We start from the raw sequence: 12,831 nt of genomic DNA, 5'->3' as shown, positions 1-12,831 counted from the left end.
ACAAGCAAAAACAGATATATAAATTTCATTTGGTACATTATAAGGAACTGAATTGCCACAATGTGCCTTGTACGCCTTTATAGCATAGATAGCTCTACCTTGGTGTGACCGGAAATAATTGGTCATGTCATTATTAATATCACTTTTTATTGTGTCACTCATCCAATGTGTTGCTTATCCAAGTATTGTACATTGATCTCCTTTTGCAGATTGTTTTGTGGATATAACAAAACTATAAGAGTCTTTGATACGTCCTGTCCAGGTAGAGATTTTAAGCAACAATCCACCATCACGAGTACAAGAGATGGCCAAACTGGTAAGTTAAAGCTTTCTACGCTTTGGACAAAAGAGACATTTGTATGCGTTGAGACAAGTTTGAAATGTGCATTTGCACCTCCAAATTGTCAATTCAACTCATGGTTTGTCGTCCGTAAAAGATGGTTTTGCCCAAAAGTCGTCCCAAAAGTTGGAGGATAATCATCATTGTCCTCATCTTAATGTTCATCCTCATCTTCATCATCTTCCGGATAATCATAATGTTTTTTGTGTCGGCGAGAATCTGCTCTTTTCTTCTGCGGTCTTTCAATCTCTTCCTCATTGCTGTCCAAGTGCTCGTTGTCATAGTCGATTACATCTCTGCAGTGTTTCCAAAAGCACTTCTATGGGTACTCCGAGAACCAAATGCATTGAGACGAGCACCCCTGTTGAAAAAAGCTGGCTTTTTGCTCAAATAACCGGGAAAAGACTTTGACTTTTCAAGTTTGGGACTTGGTACATGTCCCAATTGAACCAACCGCATGTACACTTGACGCTCAATTTCTTTTTACAAATCTCACGGAGTGGTAGAAGAGTTTGACCCTTTCTTGCTGGTAGAAGATGTGGCTTTGCTTTGACTTTCGTTAGCGTTGTTGATTTAGGGTTTACAGTGTTTTGTCACTTCTCAAAAACTTCGGTCATAGACGGAGTTCGCATGTGCTTAGCATAAAGAGGGCCTGAGCACAAGCAAGAAATCGATCCATACAAGCTTGCACTTCCTACTGTCGTCGTGATTGGCAAGAATAGGGTCTTCGAATCTACAAGGTCCTTAGGGTGAGCTTCGTCTCGCTGAACCTCCTCATCCGAGCTTTCTCGTGATCGGTTTCCTCTTCTTCAATTTCTCTCTCAGATTCCTTTGATGCTTTATCTTCAGATTTGGTCTCCTGCTCGTGTTCTCTGTCAGATTTTTTGTCGGAATCTATGGTGTATGCTGTAGAAAATCGCATCGGATCCACTAGGAGAAGAATCAACCTGCTTTGCCCTATCTAACCAATAAGTGCGAGACAGAGCATAGTGCAAGCTTCATACAGTTGAGCACTAGACATGCGCCAAATCTTATATCCGTTGCAAATTTCGCACCGAAGGTTAAGTAGCCTTTCAACGAACTTTGTAACTGGACTTTTTCATACTAGCAGAGGTCATGATGTCTTAAGGTTGATTGTGGCAGCTTGAAGCCATGGCAAAGATCATCTAGGCTCAACTCTTTGCGGAACACTTATATTTGCTATATGGTTCGCCTGAGGTGTTTGACAATAATTGTAGAATGTAGCTCTCTTTTCATTTTTGGCAAATGACTATTCTATGATTGAAAATCTAGTTGTGTGTGTTGTCCGCGGCTTGAGACTGGTGGACAGGCAGAATGCACGCACGCGATGATGGAAGACATGTGCGCGTATGCCTCTTGTCGTTAGAGTAAATGGGAAATGATCTCCTACACATGCGGCCACTAGTTATTGTCCGTACATGCATATGTCAACCATTCAATGCTATTGGATTGCAAGAAGTCAAGATGCAAATTTTTTTTTGCAAGGAAAGAGATCCTTTCATTAGTTAATGAGAACTGCCCGAAGGCTACAAACCACCTCTATGAGAGGGCTACAACAGAAAACATGGGGAGACTGTCCCAGTGAGAAAAAGTATGTACATTGAGGGCTAGATCACGAGATGGGAGGAGGAAAAAGCCACACTGGTGGCCGGTAGTGCCATCTAGGCGCACCCTGAACCATGGTGAAGAAAGGCCTTGGGTGCCATAGTCGCAAGAAAGCCTCACGGCACTCCCGCATGCGGTCAGAGCTGCCCTGAAGTCTCTCATACTGACCCCTGAGTGTGTGTTTCAGCTCCAACCAAATGTCCCGAACAGTCTCTGCCGGTGGAACAGGGCGAGCCTCGAAGATGCGGAAGCAGCGGGCCCGCCAAATGAACCAGAGTGTCAGGCCGCAGATGAGCTCCCAACACCACTCTCATTGCACCACTCCTGAGGGATGAGCTCTGCGGCAAGCTGCAGTGTAGGTTGACCCTCCTGGATCACTATCATCCTGCTGGTGAAAGCCAACTCAAAATGGAGTGCTGGGCCCGTGAGAGTGGACCAAGCTGCAGTACCCCAAGTGTACTGTCGGGCTGTAGAGAGGGATGGCATCAGCCCGAGAATCCGAAGCGAAACCTGATGTGCCATGGGGCAGTCCCACAAACAATGTCCCTGACTCTCCACAGGATGGGCACAGGCTGTCAAAAAGCCGGTGTGTACCAACCACAGCCACTGAAATATAGTAGCTCTCCTTGGCTGCCTGCTGTCCCACAACCGCTCCCAAAAACTTGTCCAGAACTCAGCTGTGAGACCCTCCTCCTGCTAGTGAAGTGCTGCAGCTGGGCGAGCCTCTCTCTGTGCTGTCAATATGTGTTGCCCCAAAAGAGCTGTGTACTGGAAAAAAGGAACCCCTGGGTGATCGGCTGAAGCGAGAGGATCCCTCCAGAACCACTCTCCTGGGTCCCGCTGTACTCGTACCAGCGGGCGGCTCTCTCAAGCCCAAAGCCACCAGTGTCGTGACTCAAGATCTGCTGGGTGAGGATCGATCACATAGGTCCTCCCATAGATGCCCACAACTCTAGTCCTTTGGAAACAACCCTCTGCAACCTGTGGTGCCTCTATTGAGACACTGTGAAGTTGCCTCTCCCCCTGAATCTCAAAAAACATGTGGGGCACAGTCTCTGAGCAAGCCCTAACTGCAATGAGGACCTCCAGGCGTGTGAAGGCCCCCATCCATCTGGGAGCTGCTACCTCGAGAGGGGTGTGCCACTCAGCTGGAATAGCTTCTGTAATATCTTGCACATGCTTTACACCCCCCGCATGCCTCGTAACCGGATGCTCTGAACCTCCTCAGGAAGGTCTGAAAACTCTAGCCAGTCACCGAACGTGCAGGCTGGATCCTCTGCCATGGGACCCCAAGAAACATGACGCTTGCGGCCAACCAAGTGGCCTCTGTGTGTGCTAACCATGGGGTTCCAAGCAAGAGGTTGTCTCAAGCGCTCCTCCATGCAAGTGGGCTGGTGCTGCTCTAGGCCACTCCTTAGATGCTCCCAGGACCTAAGAAGACTCGCGGAAAATCGGTCCTCCCAATTCCTGCTCAAGCCGATCCGGTGCATCTCTGTAAAAATTCAATTGTTGGACGGGCTCCAAGGGCCACCCGTATGAGGGACTCCAGCACGAATCCGATGTAGCAACAAATCCTTCCAGGGCTCCTCTCTTGGAAGAAGTCCTCTGACCACCAACTTCCCAAGGACGGCTCTGCTTTGCCGTGCTGGGTCGATGATCCTTAACCCTCCCTGAGAACATGGTAAGGTGATGACCTGCCAGGACACCTTGGCCCTGGCTGACTGGGTGTCCAGCTTTGACCACAAAAAATTCCTGATCAGCCTCTCCAGTTGGTTGATAGAGGAACTCGAGAAGATCCAACAAGACGTGATGTACCACATAGTAGCCAAAAGCACCTGGTTGGTCACTACCACTCTACCAGCCAAAGAGAGTCGTGTAGAGCTCCAATGTAACAACTTTCTCCTAATGGATAGGAGGAGCGGGGCAGACTGCTGCTCTGGAGACGAATCGAGAACCTAGATATTGTACAGAAGTCCCTGGGAGGATCCACTTGAAGCCCTTGCCCAACGACCAATCAGGCGTAGGAGCACTGCCAAACCAGAAAGCCGCAGTCTTTCTCCAGTTGATCAGTGCCCCTGATGCACAACAAAACACCTCAAGAGCTTGCTCACACTTGTTCAAATTGGCCTCATGGCCCTCCAAGTACATGCCTGATTCGTCAACTCATTTGCGTTAATAGGGAGCTATAAACCACACAAACCAACCTCTTGTGAAGTTAAAAGTCTGGTCATCGCCTCAGCATAGAAGAGAAAGAGGAAGGGGCCAAGAGAGCAACCCTGTCTAACTGAATGCGTGAGCATGAAGCGTTCCCCTCTTCCCATGCCAAGAGCATCTGACTATGCACACATCTGTAGAGACCCGGCACCCCTCTGATCCAAGCATTTGAGAATCCCATCTTGCGTAGAGTGCCCTCCAAGAAATCCAAGTCAACTCTGTCGTAAGCCTTCTCAAAGTCGAGAGGGAGTATCACAAGTTCCTCTTCTTGGAGATGTGCGAGGGCCTACGCCTCCCAAAAGGTAAAGATGTTGTCAAGGATACTGCACTCCTTGACAAGACTTGTCTGAGTCTCATGTATAATGCTCTCAAGTAGCGGCTGAATTCTCAAACTCAGAGCCTTCGCTAAGATTTTGTAGGCTGAGTTGAGAATAGTGATGGGTCGCCATTGCTGAATCTCATCCAAGGAGGGTCCACGGAGCTACCTGTTGATGAAAGGAAAACTCATGGTGCCGCTCCTCAATGGTGGTTAGCTCCTGTCGAGCTTGCTGCATGTGCTCCTCTAACCAAGGATTGTCAGGGTGGCACTCGTGCATCCGCTGTAGGGAAGCAATGCCTCATCTGAGCTGCTTCTCCTTCGCCTTGGCCGCAACCAAACGAGCTTCAGACTCCTGAAGGAAGAAGCGGCTAAGCTCAACAAGTCCAGTGCCACTCTACTAGCAGGGGAGCCCTGAGTGCCAAAGCTCTCTGTCCAAAGTGCTGCCACCCACTCTCTGAGCTCTGTATCTAGCAAGATTCTCTCGGGGATGCGCAACATCACACTCCCACTTCTTTGTCTGTCTGTCACAGTAAGAATCAGTGGCGCATGAATGTAGATAGATCCTTCCATGTCATAGAGACGGTCACTCGCGTAGAAGCGATCTATCCAAGATAGATTCTGTAACAAACTGCTGACGTGTCAAAGCCTAAAGAATGGAGACGACTTATAGATGTGGCCGAGGGCCCTAAACCCTAAGAAGAACAAGTAATAGAAGAAGTCCTACCAACTTATGGGGACCTCGTTTGATGGGGCCTCAAGTGACATAAAGGAAGAAAATAAAGCAGGATCCGGACACACGCAAAAACTGATGACGTGGCAGATTTCCAAAAATTGCGCTGGCATGATGACGTGGCAAGCTGTATGGATCTCCGTAAATTACGTTGGCAGCTTTTGGCATTGCTTTTTGGACCAGAGCTTTTGAGTTTTAAAGGCTTTTTACTGTAACTGCTTTTCAGGCCAAGGGCCTTTAAATATGAGGCTAGGGCTCTTTCTCTGGCATGCTTCCTAGAGAAGGTGCAGAGTTTGGAGTACCAGCTTGTACTGTGTTGATGCAATATAAAGAAATACCCAAAGGGGCGCCAAGGTTTGGGGCCAATGCTCTCTGGGGTGGAATTCCGCCACTCCGTGTCGCGTGTTGTCTCTCTCTCTCTCTCTCTCAGTTCAGTTGTTATTTGAAGTGCTTAAAGTTGTTCAGTCTGTTCTTTTCTATTGGCACGTGGTGCTCGTCTTGTGACAGATTCACTCCTCCTACTCTGCGGTCAGAGCGAGAGAAAGATAAGCTGTCTGGAGGCCACACAAAACCTGCATGTTGCCAAACATCTGAAATTTTCAAGGTCGCCCAAGCTTCTAACTTAGCCCTGTGCACAGTAGAATGACTACCTCGAATCCTGTCCGAGGGGTCCTTTAACTGAAGTCTCCCCCAACACACCATTGCTCTGCATGCGGCAAAGACTCTACAATATGTGACCGAAACTCATCTCATGCACTTGCCACATTGGGCACATAGATGTTCAGGAAGCCAATGAGGCAACCATAAACTTGCGTAGTAATCCACTGGGCCCTGCCTGGCACAATAATACCTTTGCCCACAATGGCCTGCTGCCATGAGCCGCAATAGTCATACAATGCCTCCACGCCCAAAAGCAACTAAGTAAAAAGTCTCATATCTGACCACATCGCCAAATGCATCTCTCACAAAGACGATGCTCCTTGAGCATAAGAATATCAATCATACCACCCACAAGGCATCTCTGAAGCTCCTGGCGTAAGCGACCCCTTGGCGCTGAAACTGGGGCCCACCTAAACACTGTACATTCCATGAGACAATCCTCATGGAATCAATGAGAGAAAACCGAAGCTGCAACAACATCCAATTTCGCTATCTTCGATCCCGGTTTGAATGGGGAGTAATCCACATCTGAGCGACCTCGAGACAAACGCATTTGAAGTGACTGTCCCACGCAAGCCCAAGCAGAGCGTGCAGTTTATAGGGCTACATTCTCTGTCCAAGAATCCTCATGTACAAATACATAGCAAGGGGGGCTCTGAGTGTTAGCAATCAAGTGCACCACAAGGTGTCTACATCCTGCTCCATCCGGTGGCGTCACCCCCATATCCACTGTGTGGTGTGAGAATTCAATAGCCTGGACCTGGAGCCAGTCAAGAACTGTGTGCATGGTCCACTCTATGTGATCCCTGCTGCACAACGGAAAGGAGAATCCCAGGGGACTCCTGCTGTAGGGGGTCAAAACGGCTCCCTGTCGGAACTCAATGCTGCTGAGCTACAGGAGGTCAGCCACCAGGGGGGGACCATGTGATGAGCCCGCCCCTGTCGACGGCGGCTGGGCGCCTGCTGCCAACCGTCAGCTGGCTGGTCGCTCGCCTCTATCGAGGTGCCAACCTGTGTGTCTTGGGTACCTGTTTGCTGGGCATACTCAGCCTTGGGGGGTTGAGCATTAGTTGCGTGTCACCAGCGTGTGACTACTATCTATCCTTTTTGTTGATTTCTTTCTTATTATCTATTTACTTTAACTTTTGGAAACACCCCTCGGGAAATCTAACTGCCCTGCATTGCATAGCTAGTGTGGAACTGTTCAGAGGGAGTCCAGGCCTGAGGGCAAGAGAGCACTAAAGTTGGACAAAGACTATGGTTAGCCAAGTGGGGTCATTGACTAGCCAAAGTGGAATCCTTTGCTACAGAGGCTACATTTCAGTTCTGGATGTGGCCGCAGTGTACAAAGAGGGTCGGATGACCTAGAAAGATACAATGGCAGCATCTCCTAAAATTTAGGGAACTGCTATTTTGGGACCTGAAAATGTGTTGACGTCATTACCTCCGGAATGACAAGGGGAACATTTTCTTACTCTGCCGTGAAGTCAACTGGGCAACCGGTTGGGATATTTTTAGACGGCAACCCCGAAACGGGAAAATGCTTATAAATGTGCCAAGTGGCACCTTCTGGTGCACTTGCCTCATGCAACAAGAAGTGGCGCTGAATTTAGGAGGGGGAGAGCCTCATTTTCAGATTTGTCACAGGTTAAGAGTTATGGAGTGCTTGCTTTCCCTCTTATGCACAGTGCGGTGCCAGGAGTGATGCCCTGCACGCTACGCACTGCCCTCTCTCTCCCCTTTGGCAGTATGTTATGCCCCTCTAGTGGGCTCTTCATTTGACCAATGTACAGTTGTGTGGGTTCATGCGCGATTGCCGAGGCAAGAGCCTCTTGCACAGGTACTGGATTAGCTAGCGGCTAATCCCCCCCGCAGGTACAGGTGAATTCGGAGAGGTTTCACGCCAGAAATCTCGTCCGATTCAAAGGGCAAGTAGCCCTACAGGTGCGGGAGCTCGAGGACTTGCTACGGATGCGACCGGCACGCGAAATGGAGCCCGAAACAGTAAATTACAGCGTGCTGTGTATTTTTGCAGGTTTAGGGTTTTGGCCCTAAACGGACCCTAATACCCCCAGGAGGTTCGGGGACGCAAGGGGACCGCTGTACAGGTGATCTGGCGCATTTTCAGGGCTGAAAACAGAGAATTCAGCGTTCTGCAGATTCTCGCTAGGTTTTGCAAAGTGCCCGTATGCGTCGGGAAAGTCAGTCAATGCGTGGGAATACTGACTGTGAAGGGTTCTAGTACAGTTATGTTGCCGAAATCGGGCTGGAACAGTGGAAATTCAGCCGAGTTTGTGCGGGGCAGCTTGTAGGAACCACAACGTTTATTCCCTCTTTTGAACAATAAAGAAATACCGAAAGGGGCGCCTAAGTTAGGGGCCAATCTGGTGTCCGTCTACTCATACAGGTGCAATCTAGCAACCTGTATCCCTCTCCCCTTTGTTGTGTCTTGAAAGTACAGGTAAAATGGACGACTAATAATGGGTGAAAGCTAAATCAAGGTTTGAAGTAAAGTCTACCGTCCTTTTTGGATTGAATAGGCCTGTTTCATGGTTCCATCGACGGGAGTAAATCACTTTTTCCCATAGAAGTGAGCCTTGGTCAGTTTTGGGCTTGAAGAGACAGGGGATCATAGACCAGACACAGTGAATTGCAATTGTGGCTGACAGACCAGATGATGTGACTGAAGAGGTTTCCTCTTCACAGGGTCAACACACACATGAAGTGGGTGAGTCCTCAAGACCACCACAGACAGATGACGATATATTCAGGACCCAGTTGGTTACTGCTGTGGCTATGTTCACACAAGTAATGCAGAATCCGAGGTTTTTAGCCTTTCTGCAACCTCCTGTTCCGTCTCAGCAAGTTGGGTCAGTGGATCATATTCAAAAGCGTGTTAAGGCTCGAGCACAGGTGATTCATACCGCACAGTCAATGGAAACACCTGTACACTTTACGGAGAACATGCAGTCTCCACAACCTATGCCTAAGGTGCAAGAACAGGTGGCTGAGATGCCAGTCTTTGAAGCTGTACCAGTTCAGCCCGCCACTTTTCAGCAGCCTATAGCTGGTTCTAATGGGCAGGGAAGCAACCTACAGGCTATGCAACAGGTCTTCCCACCACCTTCAGTACACCCTGGCTATTTTGGATGTGGATCGGTATTCCAGAGCATGGCTGGTCATGCACCTGGAAATCAGTTTTACACGCCAGGAACAGTGTTCGGGGGTGCTCAAACGATGATGCCTAACCCCATGTATTGTGTCACAGGCATGCTACCAGGCTTTCAAAGCAGTCAGGGCCAATTTTGGATGCCACAGGCAAATTTTGGTATGGTTGGAATTACAAATCAGCAGCCAAATATGGCATTTCCAAGTCAAGTTAATAGCGGCCAAGGAACACAGATGAACCCTAATAGTGTTCCCATGTTTCAGTCACTTCCATATGACAATTTAACGCCGCTGGAGAGGCCAACTCCGTACAAGGAAGGTGGCAAAGGTGTGTCTTTCACGACCTTTACAGGGTTTGATGACAGGAAGAAGGCTCTCTCATTCCTCCAGCAGTTTGACAAGGCCTATGCAGGGGGAAACTTTACAGAGGCTTCAAAGGTCCGCAAGGCAGCCACTTTCTTGACAGGGAATGCGGGACAATGGTGGACAACTTTATTGCTTCAAGGGCAAGCTCCGTCCACATGGATTTACTTCAAGCAGGTTTTTGCAGCAGCATGGTTATCTGATGACTTTGAAGCAGATGTCATGACAGAATGGCACCAGCTAAATGCTGCCACTTGCAGAAATCTGGATGATTACAATGGGAAGTTTTGGAAAGCTCTACTTCCAGTAACTTCCTATAGGTTTGTGCCATTGACAGAACAGATTGAAAAATACTGTTGTGGCCTACCCAAAGGATTAAGAAAATACTGCACGAAGACAAAAGTCACTACTTTGACGCAGCTCATCGAGGTAGCAAACACTGGGAATGGTTTGCTCAAGGGAGAAGATTGTGAATTTAACACTGGCGTCAAGGCAGGATCAGGCAAGAAAAATTCAGCCAAGAAGCATGTTCCCAATGAGGCTCCTAAAGGGACTCAGGAGTCAGCCAACGCAGGGAAAGATAAAGCTACGGCTGAATCAGAAAAAGGACCCGCAAAGAAATGGAAAAGACGTTTTCCTCGCAAGTCAGAAGAGCAAAAGAAGGTCTTGAGGATAGAGAACAAATGCTTTATATGTGAGTAGCCTGGCCACATTGCTTACAACTATCCTACAAAGAAAAGGCCAGCTGATTCTGAAGACAAGGAGGACTGGAAAGGAAAGAAGCCCATGGCTGGTCTAGTGCCAGATATGGTGGGCGACAAGCCAAATTCAGATGCAAGTGAGCTTTGCAGAGCATGGGGAAAGGTCAGGGATTAAACAATGCTTATCTTCTTTGATCCAGGTGCCAAAGCCAACTTCATTTCCCCAGAATTGGCTTCAAAGTTGGGAATCAGACCTGAAGAGATGGGGTATACAGCAGAGGCAGGTTTGGCATGTCCTGGCCATACAGAGGCTGTGACACCCATCATTGGAAAGTTGCGTCTACATATCCAGTCCTATGTAGATGCTGAAGAATTTTACATCATGCCACTGGACGGATGTGATGTGTTGTTAGGTATTCCTTGGTTGTTTCGTGTACAGGGAATCCTGGATGCCTACAACAAAAAGATCACTGTACAGAGCAGGGGAAAGACTCACATTCTAGATGTAAAGCTTAAAGGGGAGTCTATTCCTACTGTATCAGCTTCTGCTATTACTTCTGTAATGAAAAGGCATCTTTCTGCGTACTTGGTTTTTGCACGTGAAGTGTCAGATTGTGATGAATCAAATTTATCTGTGCTAGATAAAGAAAGGTCAATGTTTCTACAACAGTATAGTGACTGTTTTTCTGATTCATTACCGTCTCAATTACCGCCAGAGAGACCCGAGGACCATGCGATAGATTTGGTGCCAGGCAGTAGCCCACCAAATAAGCCTCCGTACAGGGTTAGTGTGGCTCAGCAGAAAGAGATAATGGGCCAAGTACAGGAGCTGTTAGAAAAGGGGCTGATTCAGCCCAGTTCATCTCCATTCTGTTCTCCAGTGTTGTTGGTGCAGAAAAAGGATGGCTCATGGCGTATGTGCATCGACTACCGTGCACTGAACAAGAATACCATCAAGAATAGGTTCCCTATACCTAGAATTGATGATATTATGGACAAATTAGAAGGAGCAGCTATGTTTAGCAGGATAGATCTAAAGAGTGGGTACCATCAGATCCGCATTAGATCAGAGGATGTGCACAAGACTGCTTTGAGAACAACGTTTGGCCTTTACGAATTTCTAGTGATGCCCTTTGGTCTCACAAATGCTCCTGCTACGTTCAATAGCATGATGGACAGAATTTTCCGTCCACACCAGCAGTTTGTTGGTACATTCTTTGATGACATGATAGTCTACTCAAAGAATGAAGAGGAGCATAGGCATCACTTGGCCATTGTGTTCAAAGACCTACGCAGTCATAGGTTGCTCATCAATGCAAAGAAAAGTGAGTTTTTTCTGGAAGAGATTCACTTTCTGGGACACATTGTCTCAAAGGATGGTGTCAGAATGGATCCTGCAAAAGTTGAAGCGATCAAGTCATGGCCAAATTTGAAGACGGTGCATGATGTCCGAAGCTTCTTGGGACTATGCTCCTATTACAGAAGGTTTATCCGAAATTTCGCTGAGATTGCTTCACCTTTACACGCTCTTCAAAGGAAGGCAGTCACCTTTAGATGGACACAGAAAGAGATTTCAGCTTTTAATCTCTTAAAGGAAAAGATGACTTCAGATCCAGTCATTGTGTTGCCAGATCTTAGGAAGTCATTTGTGGTCCAGTGTGATGCTTGCGGTAGTAGCATTGGTGCAGTGCTAATGCAAGATGGCAGGGTAGTAGCCTATGAGAGCAGAATTTTGCAAGGGCCAGAGATGACCATGCAGGTCTATGAGAAAGAGTTACTGGCCGTGATTCATGCGCTCTTAAGTTGGAAACACTACCTGCTAGGTGCAGATTTCGTTGTCCAAAAGGACCATCGGACCTTGCGGTACTTCTTGACACAGACAAAGTTATCTGAGAAGCATATGCGATGGGCAAATATCTTGTCCATGTTGCATTTTCAGATTTTGCATGTGGAAGGCAAGAAGAACGTTGTGGCTGATGCCTTGTCAAGGAAGCCACAAATTTCAGCTGTGTCAATTCCTTATCATCATGAACTTGATGATATGAGAGAACAGTATGAAAATGATGAAGATTTTGCAAGGGTCTTCGAGAAGCTAATGCAAGGACAACGTCATGAACACTATCTTCTTAAAGACGGGTTCATGATGATGCATGGCAGATTGTGTGTCACAAAGCCATTGCGACGCAAAGTTATGGAAGAGAGTTATGTCCCACCGTATGCAGGGCATCGTTGTATTGATGCTACATTTAAAGCGGTTGAGACATTCTTCTATTGGCCTACATTGAGAAGAGATGTGGATGCCTTTGTGCGAGAATGCCTAATATGCCAAAAGGTCAAGTTTGACAGGCAAAAGGCACCAGGGTTATTGCAACCACTACTATTCTAGATAAACCATGGGAAAGTATTGCTATGGATTTTATCTTTGATCTTCCGAGAACGCAGACAGGAAACGATGGTATTTGGACCATTATTTGTAGATTTAGCAAACAGGCTCATTTTATTCCTTTCAGGAAGAGGATAAAGCCAGATCAGATGGCAGGCTTGTTTATGAGCAATATTTTCAAGTATCATGGCATGCCACAGTCGATTGTTAGCGAGCGTGATCCACGCATGACAAGTTTGTTCTGGAGAGGCTTGTTTGAGAATATGGGCACCATGCTCAAATTCTCTTCGTCATTTTATCCTCAAACAGATGGGCAGTCAGAAGAGG

At 47.5% G+C, this 12,831-nt stretch overlaps 1 protein-coding gene across 1 annotated transcript in view; it reads left to right on the top strand.

Moving 5' to 3' along the window:
• The window catches only part of LOC147419191 (Transducin/WD40 repeat-like superfamily protein), a 168,676-nt gene that overhangs the window by 68,571 nt on the left and 87,274 nt on the right, over positions 1–12,831 (top strand). Inside the window, exon 8 of the mRNA XM_086505596.1 lies at positions 210–316. Within this exon, the coding sequence (XP_086361722.1) occupies positions 210–316 (107 nt within the window). The remainder of the gene's footprint in view (positions 1–209; positions 317–12,831) is intronic.

Source organism: Adiantum capillus-veneris, chromosome 29, assembly GCF_014529385.1.
Source record: "Adiantum capillus-veneris isolate H3 chromosome 29, ASM1452938v2, whole genome shotgun sequence".
Classification (NCBI taxonomy): Eukaryota; Viridiplantae; Streptophyta; class Polypodiopsida; order Polypodiales; family Pteridaceae; genus Adiantum; species Adiantum capillus-veneris.
The sequence above is the reverse complement of the archived record's forward strand: the minus strand, read 5'-3'. Positions and strand labels throughout refer to the sequence as shown.